General features: G+C 52.0%; 8 protein-coding genes across 8 annotated transcripts; 3 read left to right on the top strand and 5 right to left on the bottom strand.

Annotated features, from left to right (window-relative positions):
- Positions 1-11: 11 nt before the first annotated feature.
- On the top strand, positions 12-4396 carry An09g05680 (uncharacterized protein; the record flags this gene model as incomplete). Its single annotated transcript, XM_059749848.1, has 2 exons — positions 12-404; positions 437-4396. 2 exons carry the CDS (start codon positions 12-14, stop codon positions 4394-4396), a joined length of 4353 nt encoding a protein of 1450 aa, XP_059606962.1.
- A 355-nt stretch (positions 4397-4751) lies between these two features.
- On the bottom strand, positions 4752-6416 carry An09g05670 (uncharacterized protein; the record flags this gene model as incomplete). The annotated part of the gene is made up of 4 exons (XM_059749847.1): positions 4752-5425; positions 5519-5929; positions 6025-6127; positions 6315-6416. 4 exons carry the CDS (start codon positions 6414-6416, stop codon positions 4752-4754), a joined length of 1290 nt encoding a protein of 429 aa, XP_059606961.1.
- An 87-nt stretch (positions 6417-6503) lies between these two features.
- On the top strand, positions 6504-9366 carry An09g05660 (uncharacterized protein; the record flags this gene model as incomplete). Its single annotated transcript, XM_059749846.1, has 12 exons — positions 6504-6532; positions 6590-6708; positions 6761-6911; positions 6968-7026; positions 7087-7276; positions 7330-7355; positions 7405-7496; positions 7545-8122; positions 8178-8516; positions 8644-8686; positions 8740-9157; positions 9257-9366. 12 exons carry the CDS (start codon positions 6504-6506, stop codon positions 9364-9366), a joined length of 2154 nt encoding a protein of 717 aa, XP_059606960.1.
- A 454-nt stretch (positions 9367-9820) lies between these two features.
- An09g05655 (uncharacterized protein) lies at positions 9821-11227 on the bottom strand (the record flags this gene model as incomplete). Its single annotated transcript, XM_001393839.3, has 1 exon — positions 9821-11227. The coding sequence occupies one exon, from the start codon at positions 11225-11227 to the stop codon at positions 9821-9823; it is 1407 nt and encodes a 468-aa protein (XP_001393876.1).
- Positions 11228-11597: 370 nt separating this feature from the next.
- An09g05650 (uncharacterized protein) lies at positions 11598-13378 on the bottom strand (the record flags this gene model as incomplete). Its single annotated transcript, XM_001393838.3, has 5 exons — positions 11598-11695; positions 11755-12165; positions 12241-12600; positions 12680-12988; positions 13057-13378. The coding sequence occupies 5 exons, from the start codon at positions 13376-13378 to the stop codon at positions 11598-11600; spliced, it is 1500 nt and encodes a 499-aa protein (XP_001393875.3).
- Positions 13379-14259: 881 nt separating this feature from the next.
- On the bottom strand, positions 14260-16778 carry An09g05640 (uncharacterized protein; the record flags this gene model as incomplete). Its single annotated transcript, XM_001393837.1, has 2 exons — positions 14260-16580; positions 16643-16778. The coding sequence occupies 2 exons, from the start codon at positions 16776-16778 to the stop codon at positions 14260-14262; spliced, it is 2457 nt and encodes an 818-aa protein (XP_001393874.1).
- Positions 16779-17275: 497 nt separating this feature from the next.
- On the top strand, positions 17276-17889 carry An09g05630 (uncharacterized protein; the record flags this gene model as incomplete). The annotated part of the gene is made up of 4 exons (XM_001393836.1): positions 17276-17284; positions 17354-17367; positions 17458-17483; positions 17546-17889. 4 exons carry the CDS (start codon positions 17276-17278, stop codon positions 17887-17889), a joined length of 393 nt encoding a protein of 130 aa, XP_001393873.1.
- An 834-nt stretch (positions 17890-18723) lies between these two features.
- Positions 18724-19009, bottom strand: An09g05625 (uncharacterized protein; the record flags this gene model as incomplete). The annotated part of the gene is made up of 2 exons (XM_001393835.3): positions 18724-18757; positions 18822-19009. 2 exons carry the CDS (start codon positions 19007-19009, stop codon positions 18724-18726), a joined length of 222 nt encoding a protein of 73 aa, XP_001393872.1.
- Positions 19010-20321: the final 1312 nt, after the last annotated feature.

Below are 20321 nucleotides of genomic sequence, written 5' to 3'. Positions count from 1 at the left end.
CGTCTACAGCGATGGACGCTCACGAACAGCAACCTCCGGTCTCCGAACCTCTACGGTCGACGACCCCGATCCCTATCGCGAAGCTTGCACCGGCGCTCGAGAATCTCTCGGACAGCTCCATTCACGCCGTAGTGACCTTGCTATGGCCCTACTCATCATCAACCCGTTCTCTCAGCCTCCTGCTAGCGGAGCCGGACTTTCGCCTTCGACGCACGAATGGACAGGTTAAGGTGGTTTTCCATGGGCTGGTCGCAGAAGAAGTAGCCAAATCGCACGTCGGAATTGGCGATACTGTCTTCATTAGGCTGGCGGGATCGAGATTTGTGGACAATGAGGTGTCTAAACAAACGCCGGGAAGATGCATCGCGTGGGACATTAACTTTGATGATAGCGTTTCTATTGAGGTACTTTTCCGGACTCAGCTAGTAGTGATCAGTTACAGTCCAGTGCTCACCAATGTCAGATCTGGCGTTCTTCCCAACATCTCTCCACCGTGCAAGTAGACCGCCCATCACCCCCGCCGCCCACTATCGACAATGCGATTGAAGAGGCACCCTCTACCCCTCCTGCCAACGGATACCCTCGCCTAGATGGAACGAGTCAGAACGCTAGTCTACAATCGTGGCAGTCACCGGCCTTTGTCGAACGATCGCGCACATCGCTGGGGCATCTTTCGAGCTCCATATTCGACCCATTTGCAGAAGAGGATGGCTTCGTGCCGGGGAAAGGAAGGAAGCGACCAAGGTTTAGCATGCGGGGCAGCGATTGGCGTCTCGTCGATGAACCTGCGAGCCCTGAAGATATCGATATCCCGGGAGATTGGACGGCTATGTTCGACGACGAGGCATGGCTGAGAGCTGAGATCGGCGAGGATGATGTTGCGGAGGATGCGAAGCAATCCCCAAGGCCGTCTGAGACTCGCGACGTTGTACCAGTGCCGGAGGGGCCGTCTGATGGCGCGCAAGCTGAAAGTACCGCTGCCGAATCAGAACAAGTGGCGCCCGAGTTCAGTGCAGAGAAGAAATTGGACGATTCACGATCCGATGCGGAGTTTCTTGTGCCCGGCATTGTGTCGAGGGCCGAGGCTCCAAGCCTGCGAAAGCACGGCATTCCCAATTTCGCTGGTCATCTCCCAATAGACACTCCGCGCCTTCACCCTATACCTTCACCCGGCCTTCCGATTCCTTCACCTTTGGTTAGCACTTCAAACAGCCCCTTTGGATATTTCGGATCCGTGTCAACTACTGGCCAAACTCAGTCTACTCCGCCGACAACTATCAACCAGGAGGCCGTCGATTTGGCCCTTGAGGCTATCTCGGAAACGCCACCAGACCCTACCATCAGGAATCTTGATGAGCATGCAACAACAACGGCTGATGTGGACTCTGAGACTGGATTTGCCCATGCTGTACCCTTACACCAATCGGTCACCGCAAGAGCGCAAGAATCAAAGCCTATGCATGCTCAAGATACTACGTCGTCTGTGCCTCTTGTAGAAACAGCTACTCCGCATGCAGCCTACACTTTAGGTTTTGAAGGTGGAGATACTGAAGGAGCAATGCCACAGGAAGAAGAATGGGCCGAGGTAGAAGAGGATGAGGAAAGGGCTGAAGCGCATGGGCAATTGGAAGCACGGGCCGATTCCAGCATGGTTCCGGAAGAGAGAAGATTCTATCACAGCGTGATGGAAACGAAACAGCACGACTTAGAAGGCGAAGATCACGAATATGAAAGCGCTAGTCAAAGCTCAGTCATCGAGGACGCTCGCTCAGAGGTCTTGAGCGAAGAATACGTTTCCGAAGTAGATGAGCAACCGGACTCTAGAGCAAGACATGACATCGAACTCATCTCCGAAAGTGAGGCAGAATCACCGGCGAAAGCCCATGATTCCGCCAGGAGAGAATATGGATATTACGCCGAAGAGGACGAGGAAGAACTTGATGAGGAGGATGATATTTCAGACGAGGAGGCTGAATCCGAGGGACTAGAGAATGATTATGATGAGGACGGGTATGACGATCGTGTCGACTCTGAACTCGAGTCACAGGGAGATGAGCTGGAGGCCGAATCGCCTCATCCCATCAAGAAGGCAGAACCAGAGGTTATCGTGCTCGACAGCGATAGCGACGAGGAGCCTTCACCGAGCGTGCAAAGGCAGCCCGCTGCAGCACCAGCAGCTACACATACTCGCGAACCCGACGTATCGCCGTCTGCGGATGAAGCATCCAGCTATGGCACATCAGAGTCAGGCGATTACGAAGAATATGAGAGCGAAGAGGTTGATGACGCGGAGGCGGAGGACTACAGTGATGAAGACGGCGAAGAGGCTGGCGATTGGTCTGTGCGAGACAATCAAGAAGCCCAGGAGCGAGAGGTCGAGCCGGTCGAGGTCAACTTGATTCGCCAGAGCCGCGAAACCGAGCGGGATGGAGAATTGCATTCCGACAACCAGGTGCAGGTGGCTCATGAAGCAACCATGGAGGCGCACAGTGAGGACGAGGCAGTCAACGTGGAGCAGGCAGAGCAGGGCCAAGAGAGCGAAGGAGATGTGAATATGGACGACGACCAGCGGGATGCCGAAGATACTGATATCAAGGAGACGGAAGCCGAAGCGGTCCAGGATGAAGAGATGCACGACCTACAAACCCACGATTATCAGGTTACCGATGAACAAGCCCGCGATGAACACGACGAGAAGGCTCACTACGAGCCTGCTCTTGAACGAGAGATGGGACAGGAACATGTCGAGGAGCCAGCTGATACTAGAGGGTCAGAGGCGGTGCACATAGAAGATGAGGCAACAGAAGAGCAGGATCATCTTCCAGAAGGTTATGAAGATTCAAGCCTAATCGAATCCACGGAGGGCGCTGTTCTTAGGGCCCCATCCGAAGGCGCCAAGCAAAGCATTGATATCGACGAACACCCTGATTCCCACATCTACCATGAGGACTTGCGGACAACAGAAGTCTTATCACACGAGGCACATCCTGGGCAGGTCGTATATGCTCAAGAAAACATCCATATCACTCAACATGATGTGACTAGTACCGAACCCATTCTACAGTATCCTGAACCTCCAATCGATCCCGAGCTTTTCAACGCGGGCACTTTCCCGGCAGAAATTAGTAGCGGACAACATGGCGGGGATACATCCCACGAGCAGCTACAGGATGGCGAGGGCGCAGATCTGCCAGAACAAGCTCAGCACATTGATCCTAGCTTGTCGCTAGATGGTGCCTCTCAAAGCTTGAGTCTGCCCGACTCGGCTGCCCATGTTCCCAAGATGCCAATCCTCCCACAAAATCAGCTGGTGACGCCAGAGTCATCTCAGATAAATGGAGTGGACATTCCTTCTGTCCCTGTCCTACCGGTGGGTGCAGCACCGCCAACTCCTGAGCCTACTCAGGAAAGGTCAGATTTCCAGCCGGAAGACGAACCACAACCGACCGTCGAGGTAGTTACAGAAACAACAACGACGGTGGAGACGGACAATCTTCCACCAGACGAAGACGCCAAGTCTGAAGCGAGATCCATCTCTACCGCACCCGAAGAACAGGCAATAGCCGATGACGACGACAAAGGAGCCCACACAACCCACAGCGAAGACGAAGTCCTACTTGTTGGCCATGACCGCAAACACCTTGTCAACCTCAACCGCAACTATCCAGGCCTACGCAGCAAATTCTCCTACTTCGCACCCCTCGCCACCCTCATCGACCACTACAACGCACTGACAGACACCATCTCAATCGTATCCGAAACCCGGCCCGCCATCCGAGCCACAACAGGCAGAAAGGACTACATACTGACCTTCGGTGTGACCGATCCCTCCCTAGCCGGCACAATACTGTACGCGCAGATCTTCCGACCCTACAAAACCGCCCTGCCAAACGTAGAGGAAGGCGACGCAATCCTCCTCCGAAACTTCAAAGTCAAGAGCTTCAAACACTCCATGACCCTGTCCAGCGTCGACAGCAGCGCCTGGGCCGTCTTTAACGGCCCCAACGAAGCCCAAATCGACGGCCCACCCGTCGAATACGGCGCGGAGGAGCAAACCTACGCTACTGATTTGCGCCAATGGTATCACGAAGACGGCATGGCCATGGTAGCCGATTACCAATTACAAGCCTCGATTGAGCAGGAAAGTCGCGAGGCTACTCCCTACAGTACCGGTGGATTCAGCGATTCAGGGAGCGTGAATAACGTAGATGGGCGCGCGGACTCCTCCTTCTCGTCGAGTCGGGGCTCCGGCTCCGGCTCCCGGAGGAGGAAGTCTCATCGTCGGATCACCATCCATGAGTTGCGCGATGGGAGGAGATATGCGGAGGTGGGGTCGCCGAGTAGTAAGGAGGATATACATGAGTTGAGGGATGGGACGGTGTATGCGAATTTTTAATGTCTACCTGCAGGTGTGTATAGGGTTTGGGGTTGTATTTGCAGTGTAGTAGATCTGGATGATTTACGAGTGTATCTATGGGTGTTTGGATTGATGTTTCGTGGCATGTGTGGAATACTCTAGCACGGAAAGTGGTAACCTTCACAAATTAAGCATATAATCAGAGCAACTGTCTCTATTCATAAAATCTTACTCGCACGTCTATACTAGCATACCGTCCGTGTCTTCATAACCCATACAGAATGATAACAATACGGCAAAAACGAAACACCAACCCACCATGAACGCTATCCCCAACCCACACCTCTACTCCACCCTCGACCCTAGTAGTACTTTCTATCCTCTAACTCCCGCTCTACATCTTTGGCCCATTCTCCCCACCCAAAAACTCCAAATTGATCGCCGCCCGAATAAGCTGATTGGCAATAGCCGTCGCCGGCGGCAACCTCAACGCCCCCTCCTTATACTCCGGCCCCGGCCCAGAGCCCAAGACACTCGTGCCCGTCCTTAGCGCCTCCTCCACCTCGGCAAACTCAAACCACCTCGCATCCTCAAGCTCCGGATCATGCTCGAGGTTGATCTTCTCATGCGCAGGATCACTCACCTGCGCAATAGCCCCGATCATCAAGTTGGCCGGGTACGGCCACGGCTGCGACGAGTGGATCACGACGCGCGACAACGTGACGCCGGCTTCTTCCCAAACTTCGCGGCGGACGGCGTCTTCGACAGACTCGGCGGGCTCAATGAACCCCGCCAGGGTGGAGTACCAATTGGGCGGGAAGCGCTTGGAGCGGCCGAGGAGGATGCGTTTGGCGTCTGCTGAGACGACGGCCACGATGATGGTGGGGTCGGTGCGAGGGAAGGAAAGGTTTGATATCGTGGTGCGGGTGTTGCAGGGGGGTCGGGTGGCGGGTTTGCCTTGCTCTACGAGGGCAGCGTCGCTGGGTGGACAGGCGCGTTTGGTCCCGCTGTTTACGGAGATCGTCGGGTGGCCGCAGGTGCCGCAGAAGGTGTTGCGGGTGTTCCAGTCTATCAGGGCGCGGGCTTGGGCGTAGATGGCGGCTTAGAGGGGGGTGTTAGTGATGGTTGTTGTATATGGGGCGGGGTAGGGCTAAGTTATACCTTCACTGGCGGGGAATGACATGATAGTTCTTCCTTGGAGGAAGGTCAGACCCTTGGCTTCCATGTCGCTGATCACGGCCCTGGAGTTGGCTTGCTGCTCTTCGGAGTGGCGCGGAGTCACGTCCAGTGCGAAGTAGGGTGTTCCGGCGTAGATCTTCCAGACAAGACCGTCCTCCTTCTGGGTTTCGTCCAGACCGAGGAAGATTGGGGATGCGGTGGTTTTGCGCGAGTCGTACTCCTTGATGATGTCCTCCTCGGACTTGTCGTAGATAGACTCGGGGACCATCTTGCGGATCTCATCGTATTTGGCATAGTAGGGCTCCGCGGGAGATTTGGTCAACGGCGCGAGGTCCTTCATGAGGACGAAGCGTGTAGAGGGGTGCTTGAGCGCGGCGGAGAGGAAGGCATGGTCTGTGCGGAGGAATGACAGACGGTTCAAGGGGGAGCCTGAATTAACGGGTGATTAGCTGGTCATGAATGGAATTCAGGGGATAACTGAGCCATACTGGAGAAATAGTTCACAGTCTCCCTTCCGAACCGTCGGGCCAGCATGGAGTCGGCTTGTATATGCGGGGGGTTGGGGAGCTGGGAATCGTTGCTCATCATGTACTAAGGATACGGCAATTGCGTAAAGAATAGAATGTATGGTGTAGGATAGGAGGGATAGGATTAGGATACGAAAAAACCAAAATGCTGTATATCCAAAGAGGAGAGATCAGAATTGGACCTCCTCATGGCTCCGATAACCAGCGATTAATCAGCACCCCTCAGATGCCGAGGCGGGTAAGCTCGTTACCATTTGCGCAGGCACCGCCCACCCGGCAATTCCTCCGATACGGTAATACCGTGACGATTGAGGGGCACGAGGGGAGCTCCCCACACACGTGACGTGCGTCATGGCGAGTCACGCTTTCTCCAACTGATTCGTGGATGGCTTCATTTGTTATCTTTCCCCGCCGCATCAGCAGGGAAGCATTCGCTCACCATGGGTCACCTTGTCACTCTTGCAACATGGTGGGTGTCTGAAATGGGGTGTATCGTTGTGAATTTCCACTGACAATTTCCTCTCAGCTCCCTCAACCAGTGGGCCCTCGACTTCGAGGGTAACTGCGAGCGGATCATCGAAAGTATTCGGAAAGCCAAGGCAGCTGGAGCCACGCTCCGAGTTGGTCCGGAGCTTGAGATTACTGGTATTTTCTCTTAGTAGCATTTTGCTTTGGCCAATTGTTGACTTCGCTCTAGGATATGGCTGTCTTGATGCCTTCCTCGAGGGCGATACGTATCTCCACTCGTGGGAGATGTTTGCCCGCATCATCGATCACCCTGACTGCCAAGATATCGTTGTTGATGTCGGTATGCCCGTTCGCCATAGGGACTGCAAGTGGAACTGCCGGTAAGTCATGAGTACCGTACCGCTACTATATTTGGCCGAACTAAGCATTCTTCTAGTGTAATCTTCTACAACCGCAAAATCATTCTCATCCGTCCCAAGATGTGGCTTGCCAATGGTGTGTATCTCTCTCGTGACAGTGACTGGGATCAATGGCTGACATTTGCTTCTTCCACAGATGGAAACTACAGGGAAATGAGACACTTTACGCCCTGGCAGCGACCCCGTGAAGTCGAAGACTACTACTTGGAGCAAATCGTCGGAAAGATCACGGGACAATACAAGGTGCCCTTTGGTGATGCACTCATCAGTACGAGAGATACGTGCTTGGGTCTTGAAACTTGCGAAGAGCTCTTCACTCCTAACGGGTAATGGCCTACGTATCCTCCTGTTTATTAGAAGATGGCTAATGCGTGTACAGCCCTCACATCCCGTATGGTCTCGCTGGTACGTCTATCAGATTCACCTAACGGCACTTTTTTTAACGCATCAACAGGTGTCGAAATCTTCTCCAACTCCTCCGGAAGTCACCACGAATTGAGGAAGCTCGATACCCGTGTCAACCTCATTACCCAGGCCACGAAATTGGTGAGTCTATCAATCACACTCGAGGCGTCATTTCTAACTCTTCTCTAGAGTGGTGGCATCTATCTCTATGCAAACCAACAAGGCTGCGATGGTGATCGACTGTACTACGATGGCTGCGCAATGATTGTGGTCAATGGCAACATTGTGGCCCAGGGTTCACAATTCTCTCTGAATGACGTTGAGGTTGTCACAGCGACTGTTGATATTGAAGAAGTCCGGACCTACCGCTCTAGTGCAAGTCGAGGCATGCAGGCCAGCATGCAGTCGCCTTATGTCCGCCTCGATCTGGACACGAGGTTGTCCCGTCGGGATGAGGATGCTGATCCCGGCTATGCTCCCTCTGAGACTCTCAAACCACGCTATCATGTCCCGGAGGAAGAAATCGCACTTGGTCCGGCTTGCTGGCTTTGGGATTATCTGCGACGGAGCGGTGCTGCAGGATACTTTATCCCTCTCAGCGGAGGTATCGACAGTTGTGCTACTTCTATTATTGTTCACTCGATGTGCAGAGAAGTCGTCAAAGCTGTCCAGGAAGGAAACGAACAGGTCATCAAGGATGTTCGCAGGCTTTGCGCCGAGCCAGCAGACTCCACCTGGCTTCCTACTACGAGCCAGGAGGTTTGCAAGTAAGTTTCCGCTGCTGGACATTCCGAACTATCGAATCCTAACTTATTCCACTAGCCGCATCTTCCATACGAGCTACATGGGCACTCAAAACTCCAGCAAGGAAACCCGGGACCGGGCTAAGCTGCTCGCCGCAGAGATCGGTGCTTACCACACCGACTTCAATTTCGATACTGTGATCACTGCCATGATGAACGTGTTTACTATCGTCACAAACTTCCAACCTAAGTTCAAAGTCCACGGCGGTAGCCGAGCAGAGAATCAAGCATTGCAAAACATCCAAGCCAGATTGCGGATGGTACTTTCATATCTTTTTGCATCGCTGCTACCGACGGTCCGTCAGCGCCCAGGCGGTGGTGGATTGCTTGTTTTGGGCTCGTCCAATGTTGATGGTACGTTTCCAAACTCATACTTCATCTGAGGCAGGATACTAACGGAGCGCAGAATGGTCTGTTCATATCTCAATCCCAGTTTGATACAATAACATCCCAATTCAAATTGAACAAACAACTAACGTTAACAGTCTCCGCGGCTACCTGACTAAGTACGACGCCAGCAGTGCAGATGTACGTCCACATCCCCTCCACAAAGAAGGAATAAGCACCACTAACAATCACAGCTCAACCCGATCGGCTCCATAAGTAAAGTTGACCTGAAGAAATTCATCGCCTGGGCCCGCGACTCCTTCGACCTTCCCATCCTCGACGATTTCCTCACCGCGACTCCCACCGCCGAACTTGAGCCCATCACCGCCACCTACGTGCAATCCGACGAAGCCGACATGGGAGTCACTTACGCCGAGCTCTCGGTCTTCGGATATCTCCGTAAAGTCGCTAAGCTTGGGCCGTGGTCTATGTACGAGCGCCTACTTCACATGTGGGGGAACGAGTACAGCCCTCGCGAGATCTACGAAAAGACGCGCCACTTTTTCTACAATTACTCGATTAATCGCCATAAGATGACGGTCTTGACGCCTAGTTATCATGCTGAACAGTATTCGCCTGAGGATAATAGGCATGATTTGAGGCAATTCTTGTGTATGCTTCCTTTTCCCACGCTTCCCCTTTGTTCTCTTCCCGCTCGCGATATGAGACTCTTGTGAGATGATGGCTAATATAGATATTGGTATGGTATAGATCCCTCGTTCTCATGGGCGTACAAGAAGATGGAAGACAGTGTGCAGTACTGGGAATCGAAGGGTTGGACTACGGGTAAGGCACAGAAGAAGAGCGTGAAGGCCGATTAGAGCATCGGATTAGTACCCTATACTAGTATATCCTTTTGGGAGAGACGAAGACATGTAGAGGGGGCGGTTAGTTATGATAGAAGTTTAACGTGAATACGCAGTAATACACATGTCAAGCACATCCTAGCAAATCCCTAAGGTGTGAGTCCAAAATATGGAGTAATGCAACGATTAACTTGTTAATATGGAGGTAACTCATCGAAAAGGAAAGATGGAAGTCCATAGTAGATTGGTATCAGCATCAATAAGATATAGACATATGATAGGAAATCGTAAAGACAGAATGTGAGTGTGGCAAGGAACATGAATGCTTTTGAAAAGCAACGCCAGCAGTGATAATCAGCGCTAATTGACGACAACGATAAGTAGATCCTTGAGATCACATAGGTATAGTGTGAAAAATAGAAAAAGAAAAGAGAGTGAAACGATAGCAAATCAAAGACTGAACAACAGTCTAATCTCTCCAGAACCAGCCGGATTCCTTTTGATTGGCAGATGAAGAGTCTCCTGTACTGTTCTGTCCATGCGGAGGGTTCAGTACTTCCGTCGTCTCGTTGCTCTCTTCACGACCATCTGAGAATCTCTTTGTCCAGACTGTCTTCTTTTGGGTGGATCCATCGGGGAGTCGGACACGCTCGGTTCTCGTCATGGTTGAGATCACGGTTGGTTGTTCTGTGGTTGTAGTTGATTCCGTCACGGGGGTCGACTGCAGCTTATTCTCGGGAAGCGTATCGGGGACCGTGTTCTCGTTCCGCTTGTCAGATACAGGTTCCAGCCATTTCTCGTCGGTGTCACGGGGTCTCCGTCTCTCCTCCAGCAGCAAGCGCAGTATAGGACTCTCGAACATTTCGGCAATGGCCTTGCTTTCGCGAGCAGCAGCGTCCTCGAAGAAGCGATCGAACATGTCCAGCTCCGTCATAGTTTCGGTTTCGTTCTCGTCTGCTGTTCTCTCGAGAGACACCTCACCGCCATCGCCGCGGTCCGAAGTGTAGTCGTGGAACACAAGCATAGGGTTTGACCGGCCGTCTCTTCCGCTTTCGGAAATCTTCCACTGATCGCCCAAACTGCCCCGTTTCGCTAGACCGTACAGCCAATCTCTCGCGGTTTCCCTCTTTGCCAGCGCAGTGGTGTCCTGATCGAGCATCGGTTTGCCATTTTCCAATCGAATAAGATCTTCGAAAGCTTCACGCCAGTGGGATTCCGTAGCGGGGTTGTTGTTCTCATTCTCAGACGACAGGCTCAATGAGGACATGAGGGACGAAAAGACACCCCTGTCGCGGTGGGAGTGGTACTGATCCTGGCGTTCCAGGTGCAAGGGGGAATATGGGCTGAAGAGGAGGTAGGAGAAGGGCCAACCGAAGGAATTGCTAGCGAAATCCGAAAACATGGAGCGGTGGAAGGGGTGGAAGAAGCGGGAGGAAAAAGGGCTGTCGAACAAGGAGGCCCTGTCGAAGAAATAGTCGAAGAAGTCTCGGTCACTTCTGCGCCATCTAGGATGGTTATCTGCGTACCACTGATCGTCCCAGTCTCTCCAGGAATGCGCCGGATAGCGGTTGTGGCGCTGGTTGTAGTGATCAGAATTGTCCGCCGCACCGGGAGCTGTACCTGGCGCATGCTCGACCCCCTTCGCGTCGCCGCCGCCGTCTCTCCTGCGGAAAGCTTCCTCGTCGAAGATAGCCCAGTGGTCGGGAGAGGGCCGCGAGGACATGGAGGGAATGCCCATCACCGACTGGAGCACGGACGAGACTTGTTCGTCGGCGAAGCGGCGGACAGCGTCCAACGCGGTCTCGTCATCGGGCCATCGGCGGGAATCGGAGGGAGCGGAATTTCTGTTCTGAGAAGAGGTGTCGTCACTGGGCATAGTGAGGATGCAGATGCGGATGCAAATGCAGGGGTTGGATGGGAGAGTGAGTTATCGGTGAGAAATGAGGAAAGAAGAGTAGGTTAATGGAAGAAAGGAGATGGAGAAAGAGAGGATGGAAAGATGGCGAAGGATTGAAGAAGAGCTTCTCGCGATTCCAATCATTAATTGTTGGGGATATCGCCCCACTCGTGCTTCCCAATCACCACGTGATCCCCCGATCTGGTGCTTTCTAGTATTTACTCTCTTCCTTCCTCTAATGCGCACTTCATGAGGCTACGTAGAATTGATTGATTATCACCGACATACTGCTATACTACAGTCACACAGCACTCTGTACCACAATCTGGATACACTAATAATCCGTGTCTTACAGCCGGGATCGTCGGTCCTCCAAGTTCTTCCACGCCTCATCAAAACCCGCTCCGCGGACCCACAGGGGATCCTGGCCAGCAGTCGAATCCATCACTAATAATTCCAATCAGTAACTCTTCCGCTTCCATAAGAAGCATCCGGGATGAACATACCCATATTCGCAATCTTCAACCACATATCGCCCTTAATCTTCAACCCCAACTCCTCAGCCCGGTCTTCGTACGGCCGACATGCTCTCTCACCATTCTTCAAAGCTCGCACCAACTTGGGCAGATGTCCATCATCGCTCGACTGAGCATTGCAATAAGCATAGATCTCCTCCCAGCTCTTCGCTGCCGGGTACCTCGTAATCTCATCTAGATGCAAATCCGCTGCTCCATACGCTACATAGAGCAACAGATCCAGTCGGCCTGTCCACTCCAGAATCCGGGCTTTAGTCACGTCATCCAGATACGGCAATCGGATGATCTTCGACAGGAAGATAGTCGAGTTGACCCCGTGGATGTAGAAGAAATCGAACTTGATCTGTTTATCGGGGCGCTGAGCGGCACTAGTGAAGTATGCTACATCCACATCAGTTAGTCACTGCCAGATACACACACGTAGAGACGTATCAGGAAAGAAGGAATATAACTCACCAACAGTATTGATAATCTCCACCATCTTCTGCTCAATCTGATCTACGGATACCGTAAACTCCGCCGCATATTTGATCATCTCATCTGGAGCCCGTTTCAGCACCCCGTTCTTCATCCGCTGGCTATCATCATACTGTGCAGACCGCGCCAGCTTCTCATCGGCTCGAATTTCCTCCAGGATCTGCAGCATGGACTTCTTCCCTCGTATAGCCACTCCCCCGGCTGCCTTTTCCACAGGCCAGAAGAATAACGGACCGTACCAGTCCTCGTGAACAGCCGCCTGTGCCAGACCTTCAGCTACGATAGCAGGCTGATTGAACTCGAGACCGAATCCGAAGTGAATAAATGGATGGATTAAACCTATCCACAACAATTAGCCATCACTCCCCCCTTGAGTCAATCCAAAATGAGAGACGAAGGGAAAAAGAAAGAAAGATACCTCCAAACAACCTCCCCAGCATGTTCTCAGCCACCTCAGCCCCCGAATCCGAGAGGAGATACTCCCCTAATACCCTCTCCTCCCCCTTCTCCTTCATCTGACGTTGGAAAAACTCCAGATAGTTACTATAATGCTTCCCCAGCCCCAGATACTTCAGGAACCCCTTTTCGTCTCCCATCTGATTCACCACATCCTCATCCACGGGTATCTTGGGCCGCTGATAACTGCTGTTCTTTTCATATGCGGCGCGGATCTGTTGGGGTGTTGCACCGAGGGCATATAGGCTTAGAATATGGTGGGGGATGTGGTCTATACCGTTAGCCAATATCCTCCAAGCACCCTTAGAAAAGTAAGAGATGGGAAAGGGGGGAACATACTATGAAACCCACTCTGATTAAAAAACACATGATGAGATAGCATATCCTCCTGCAGAACTTCACTCGCCACGCGAGCCGACTCCTCGCTCACATTATGCGAGATGATTCCAGGATTTGTTTCAGGCGAGAGGTGGATATTCGTAGATGTTGCCATAATGGCATCGTTCAGAAGAGATCGGGGTATATTAGTAGTGGTAGCAGTTGACGAGTTCATTCTCGGCAGATCGTATGAAGACGCTTTGAAGCGCAATATAGAAGCAGTAGAGGCAGTCCGTCTGAGCACCTGACTCAAAGAAGATGAAGAAAGATAGCGCAGAGTCATCTGGATGATGAAACCTTGCCAACTAAACCCCGGTTCTTATAGAGCACGAGGTAAGCTTAAATCCCTATTAATAACTGAACTGACAAGGCCAGTGCGGTCCGGTCAGTCAGCAACCCAGCCAGCCAGCCATTCAATTCCAGTTACAGTTAGTACGACTACTGTTAGTAGGATAGCTCGTATTCATCGTCACTTGGTACTACTCAGTTAAGTAAGGTAGTATGGATTCTTGGTTCGGAATTGTCGGAGTCGCGAGACCGACGGACGGTTATGTGGATCGACGTCATGCTGATATGGGTCGTTCTTACTGGGGCTTTCGCGTACAAAAGTAAGTGATTCCCTTTCTTTCGTTATTAAGGTTGAGGGGCAAAGCTAATCAGATTCATTGTGATTGGGTATCTATCTAAGTCTCCCACAGGGTTGAAACCAAGGAAATGGTGGCTGGGGAAGCATATCCGAGGTCAAAATGAGTGGTAATTACTTAACTAAATAAGGTCTGCAGAAGTTAGTAAGTGAATAGTAACTGGTGATTGGTGAGTGGCTTGGTCATTCGATCTGGGGTAACTTATTAGTAACGGGAGGGGGTCAAGCTCGGGCTCGGCCTCTGGCTCGGAGTTTGGCGCTATTGCTTACTCTACGTTGCATTGGGATTTGGGTCTAGACTGTAGCTGCTATTATTATATTGTGTGGAGATGATGCTGGGGTGTACTTAGGTGGATCATAAGATGATAGTTTTACAGCTTCATGTCCCGGTGACTCTATTCAAGAATGCACAATTAGGTTCCATTCGTATGTGAAATTACTTTTCACTAATGCATGTCCAATCTAACAGGGTATGTCGTATAGTATAGTAGGTAGTGTCGGTCTGGGTATTAGCTTCACAACTACCGCATGAAATCCTCCAACTCCTTCTTCCGCTTGAGTCGTTCCCGCTCCAGCTTCCGGAACAGCGGGTGATGGCCCACCTTGTCCTTCAGCTGCTTGTTCCGGCTCTTGTTGTACTCGATATACGCCATGTCTTCACCGCCGGCCAGGCCGCTGAGTGTCGCGGCACTGCGCTTGACTGCTCCCTTTCGCTGGCCGCCCGAACGTCCTGAGAAGAGATCGTCCGTGACGTGCTCTACCTCGGCAGAAGTCTCGTTCTGTAACATCACCTCCTGCAGCAGCTCACGGCGTTCGCTGGGCGTGGCGTACGCCAACCCTTCCAGGTTCTCGATGCCTTGCAGGTGAGTAATGACCTTGAACGCGTAGCCCTGGTCGACAAGGAAAGCCTGTCGCTTGGAAGAGTAGAACATTTCATCTGTGTCTTTCGACACAAGCGAGTAGAAGAAGGCGTTGAATCCCTCGTCGTTTCGACGCTTGGCTCGCAGAATCCGACCAAGTCGTTGGGCTTCCTGACGACGGGAACCGTAATGCGACGAGATCTGGATCAGACAGGTGGCTTCCGGCAGATCGAGCGACGTGTCTCCGATCTTGGAGAGGAAGATGGTATTGACTTGTTCATTGTGCTGGAAATTCTCCAAAATGCGCATGCGCTCGTTCTGTGGAGTACCGCCGTAGATATAGGCCTTGTTCAGCTTGAGTGCATACCGCTGAAGAGCGTAAACGTTGTCGGAAAAGACAATGACCTTGTCACCTCGCTTCTCGTGGTAGTCGATCAGGAACTGGCATGCTTGGAATTTCCGAGGGTTCATAATGTATAGAAGAGCAGCCTTTCGTGACTTTTCTCTCATGTACTCCGAGTAGAATTCGGTCGTCATCGGACACCATACCTCGGCGCACTGAACCTTGGCAATGTGCCCTTGCTCGGCCAGTTCCATCCAGTTGGCTTCGTACAACTTGGGACCAATCAGGAAGTTCAGATCCTTGATCTTGTCATCCTCTCGCAGCAGCGTTGCCGTCAATCCCAATTTACTCTGACATGCGATTGCCGATGTGACCTTTCGGAACATCGATGCAGGCACGACGTGCACCTCGTCAAGAATCATCAGACCCCACTCTCGTGACTGAATCCAATCCATCATCTTCTGCGCATCATGCGACCGAGCACGCGTCTGGGACACCATGGAGTAGGTTGACACGATGATACCAGTCGATCGACGGAATTTCTCCTTGTTATCTGAGGTGAAAACCGCAATATCACCGGGATCAATATTGGACCAGCGCAAGAACTCGTTACGCCATTGCACCACAGACATTGAACTGGTACACAAGACAATTGTCCCCTTCTTGATCGTGCAGCCCGCCGTAATACCCACCAACGTTTTTCCGGCACCACAAGGCAAGACGATAATTCCACTCTTCGCACGTCCGTTACCGAACATCTTACTCAAACTCTTTTCTTGGTAGCTTCGAATTCGTGCTGCCGGCTTCAAGTCGATATCCAAGGTGGGATTGATCTCATCATTTCGGAAATCATACTCCTCCAATGCTGGACAGCCCATAGCCTGACAGCGCGCCTTGACGGGTTCGACTGCTTCGTTGGGAATTTCGAAACTGTGCACTTGAACTTCCTCCTCGTCGTCATCGTCGTCGCGAATAGCCAGCAGAATATCGTCCTCTTTACGAGCCTCGCCTGCACCGTCTTCCGCCGGCTTCTGCTCCGAAGCCTGCCTGACACCCGCTGCATCCTTTGTACCCGGAATGACCAGGCCGCCCATTTTCGGGGCTGCCTGCTGAATAATGCCCTCCGTGCCTTTCAATCGCTGAGAACCAATAACTTCATCCTGCAGCAGCATCTGCAACATCGCCGGATCGGTACTTTCCACGAAGAAGCGATTATGTTTCAGCACGACCTTGATCTTTCCGTATGATTTCGTGAAGTCGAGAATGAACGACTTGATGGTATCCGGAAGCGGCGTTTTCGACAATCGATCTAGAAAGTTGATGATATCCTGGGGCAGCAAACCCACCGAGACAGCCGCATACAAACTGTTCCCTGTCAATCGGTATTCGTGCAGATGGGTCGGACGCGACAGCGGTTCGGCGATAGTAGTCAGGAAGTCCTGCGCCTGGGGTGCCAGAGGGGAGAAACTCTCCAAGGTAATAGTTCCCTTAAGAGGATCGATCCAGAGCGGGCGGTTCGCATGATCGGGTTTCAACGATAGCGAGGAAAAGTCCTTGTAACCGAAATCGGGGTCCTGTCTCTGTACGGCGGCGCTCTTCTTGTTGCTAAAAGATTCGAGAGAGAATTTCTCCAAGACACCTTGCAAGCAGAAGATGTCAGCAAGCAGACCCCATATGAACGAGACTCCACTTCTACGCTACCTTTCAGGTTATCATCCTTGACTTCTTCCTCGTAGTCTGAGTATTCATCACTACTACCGATATCCGGCACAGGTGTGGGCCGTTTCGACGCTCTACTTGACCGACCGCTATCCGTAGCTTTGCGTTTGATTGGCATTATGTATGTATGTGGCTTTCTCCCTATTCGACCGGAGTCGAAGGGGATCGTCTAATGTGGTGAAGAGGATGCGGGACGGTGAAAGAAAGTACGCGGGTGCTCCGAAAGGCTACCGGCGCCTGGACGAGCGTGAGGAAATACGGCAGCTCGATAGCTCCAGGGCGTAGACCGAACCGACCAGCTGAAGCAGTGAGGTACAGAAGCTGGTGAGAGCGCGACAAAGATAAAGAGAGAGAGAAGGAATAAGGCAGGGGAGATGATCAAGAACGAGAAGCATGAGATGAGGCTCGGGAATGACAAATTCACGCCTGAGGCAACAAGGCGAGTGGCGATCCGGCAATACAGCACTGTGATTGGCTGGGTGTCACTCACTAAAGGGAACCGGCCGGTTTGACGTAGTCTAATCCTTAGGTAAAGTCCGGAGCTTCCTTACGAGCCCGCGGCTTCGAGTCCACCTCAGTTGAGACAAACCCGTCGAGGCCAGAATAACATTCACAATGAACACGGTATGTTCCAGTCCCTTTGAATTTTATCTATAATGTCTCACTAACAATTGCTTCGTCACTATCTAACAGATCCGATCTACATGGTGAGCGAACCCTACAACAAACACCTGCCTGCTAAGCGTCCACACCACCTGGAACACACATTACTGATGGAAACTCACTCAACCCAACAGGATAGGCTGGGGCACCCTTTGCGTCGGTAAGAAGCAGTTCCCGGAACAAATCCAAGCATCCATAAATCTAACATCGGAATTACAACAGCTGGCGGCGGAGCCTACTACTTTGCTAAGAAATCCATCAACGCCGACCGTCAGACCCGATTCGAAGCGGAAGTGAAGCGCAAGGCGCAGCTGGCTGCGATGGAAGCCGAGCACCGACGCCAGAACGCCCCGAACAATGCCCCGACTCCTAGTCCGACCGAAGATCCGAGCCTGAAGCGCGCCCAGTTAGTGCGTGCCGATGATGTGGCCTCGCCGAGTGCTGAAGCTAGCCATGACCCCGCACCGACTCGTCACGAACCGGAGACAGAAGCTGAGCGGGTGCTGGAGAAGAGTAAATATGAGGCTACGCAGCCTTTCCGGCCTCCGAGGGGAAACCGCTTGTAGGCTGGGAGGTAGTTTGCACATAAGTATGTGAGGTGGAGGCGGTGATGGTAAAACAACAGGGGAAAGAAAAGGCTATGTTGTGGCATTTTCATGTATCATAGTGTGGTGTTCCGAGCTGCAGGGGCTTCTACAGATTAGTATAGTATGACCTGCTTGAATACTCTGATCTGCGGGGTTATCCCTGCCACAGTAGGGGCATAACTATAGTAAGTAGTCCGGGTTCGGTGAAGTGAACGCTTGTCTATGCAGCAGTGCTTTGAAGGAGTAAGTGCTCAATTTCGAGTAATGCTTCGATTGAAATTAAATAGCCATAAAGGCATTGCTCTATAGGTAAAATAGCCACGATCAACCCGGAACAAAAGGCCGTGGAGCATCCACCAATCCGACCAAGAGAGAGATGTCCACATTGATGGGTGTAAGCGGGCTGGCACCAGTCCAAATGCCTTCCCCAATCATGAGACTTTCTTCAACGGGTAAGGATGCAACTATGCATGTGATAACCCCAAGAATAGCAGAAGAAAAAGCAAAGCAAGGAACGCCATCGAAACTCCCGCCCGCCCTAAACTGAGGTATGATATGCATCTCTGCGGAAAATGTCCCGAATCATGTCGCGTGAGTCCTTCATACGGTATGTATGTAAGCAATCGCCCAGCTCCCTTACGCCTTGACTGATGAGCAAATGTTGGTCCCAAAAGAAATAAATCAGTGCGAAAAGTGAAAAATCGCGCGGAATCGAGAAGATTCCTGACGCCAGGTGTGGGTGGTGGTCGTTCGGAAATGAGCCCCGCTAGTGTGTGTGGCAGTCATATCCGGTCGGATTTAGGTGACCACTGCTTAGCGCGCATGGAAGCATAGCGGTGGGTGCGGCCTATCATGGATTATTAATATCAGGTGTTTGGTTGTGGAGTTTTTCCAGGGAGAGAAGGGCTTACTTGTTGTGATTGGGGTATCCATTGTTCTTTTCGCGAGAACTCTCCAGTGCTGGAGGTACAAAGGGAAGCACCACGGCCGTGAATAGACAGGAGCTGGTGATGAAGCGAGAAGTGCGAGTGTCTGGCCGAGGACGGCGGACGGAAAAGTGACGGATGGTTGGGCGGGCGAGTTGCACAGCGATAGACATAGTGAACGGTGTTGCGATTGAAAGGGGGAGAGAGGGGTGCAGTAGATTGAAAAGATGTGTCTCGAACTAAATATTGCCAGAACCAGTATTCGATCAAGAGAGTGGGTTGTCCAGTAAAGTAATAAGTAGACAGGAGGAAGCGGCGCCTTTTTCAAGGGGGAAGTAAGTTCAACAGGTAAGCGTTCTTAGTTGCAGAACTTCAGGTCAATGCAGGGACAGAGAGGCAAAGGTTAATACTAATGATAAACAGGTTGCACGACTGCCGTGCGGCAATACGGACCTACTTATAATAATTATGGTATACGACTCTATGGAGGCTTGTTAGAGGCAAATGGAAGATCAGCCTACATCTCAGCCGAACGGACCGTGTTACCCTGTGGGGGGGTGTGGTTGTCTTGCGGGGGTTCAAAAGGCCCACAGGCCCATGATGATGCTAGGTTAGTCCCTCAACTAATGCTGATTGATGATGACACTGGGTTTGGGACCTTGAGAACCTTGAGGGATAAACGAAAAGCGCGCGGAAAAACGGTCCCGAAACATGTAGCAATCAGCTGGAGATCGGATAGCATGCCAGGCAGTTGTCGATTCTAGTGTCTGGTCTATGTTCATACACATCACTCCATACCTGTCTCCTGCATTCCACCCTCAATGGATGCTGCATGGACCACAAGAGTTATGTACGCACCCACTGATGGACAGTCGCATTGACCGAATGGGCCTTGATGACCCAGTTTCAACACTGTTGAACTGACTCACAGGATTGAAGGTGAGAACTCACGCCATCGAGGGGCAGCTGATCGCGATTTCCGGCCGAAAGAAGCAGCGGGGCTCAATGACGGACCGGCCAGGCACGCGGGCGGCGATCGCGGTAGTTGATTAGTACGTTCGTAGTTGTTGTTGCTCAGGCGCGGTTGGGCATGGCGTGCCAGGCTGCAACTCCCTCCAACTTGTGGTTCCCGGCCCGCTGGATTTAAGGTCTGGTCACTCGCTTGTCTGATGGCGGGACTTGAGTATCCGGCCTGGCGGTGTGTGGTTTGTAGATGTACATTGGCTGCAGGGTGAATGAAGACAGACTGGTTGAGTGACTGCGGTTGATCCATGACAGGACCTAGACGTAACTATTTGTGTACGTACACACGGAGCACGAGCCCAAGCTGATCAGGGGAAGCTAGGTATCTACCTAGACCATCCCATTGTTTAGGAGGGGAGATTAAAGGGGAGGGAAACACGAAGCCGATTTGCATTCTGCTGCATCGATCATGCCACCCCCCACGACGCCTGAGGCCTCCAATCACAACTGACGTCACCGCTG

This window comes from Aspergillus niger, assembly GCF_000002855.4.
Source record: "Aspergillus niger supercontig An09".
In the NCBI taxonomy this organism is placed as follows: Eukaryota; Fungi; Ascomycota; class Eurotiomycetes; order Eurotiales; family Aspergillaceae; genus Aspergillus; species Aspergillus niger.
Note: the sequence above shows the minus strand (reverse complement) of the source record. Positions and strands in the feature narration are given on the sequence as shown.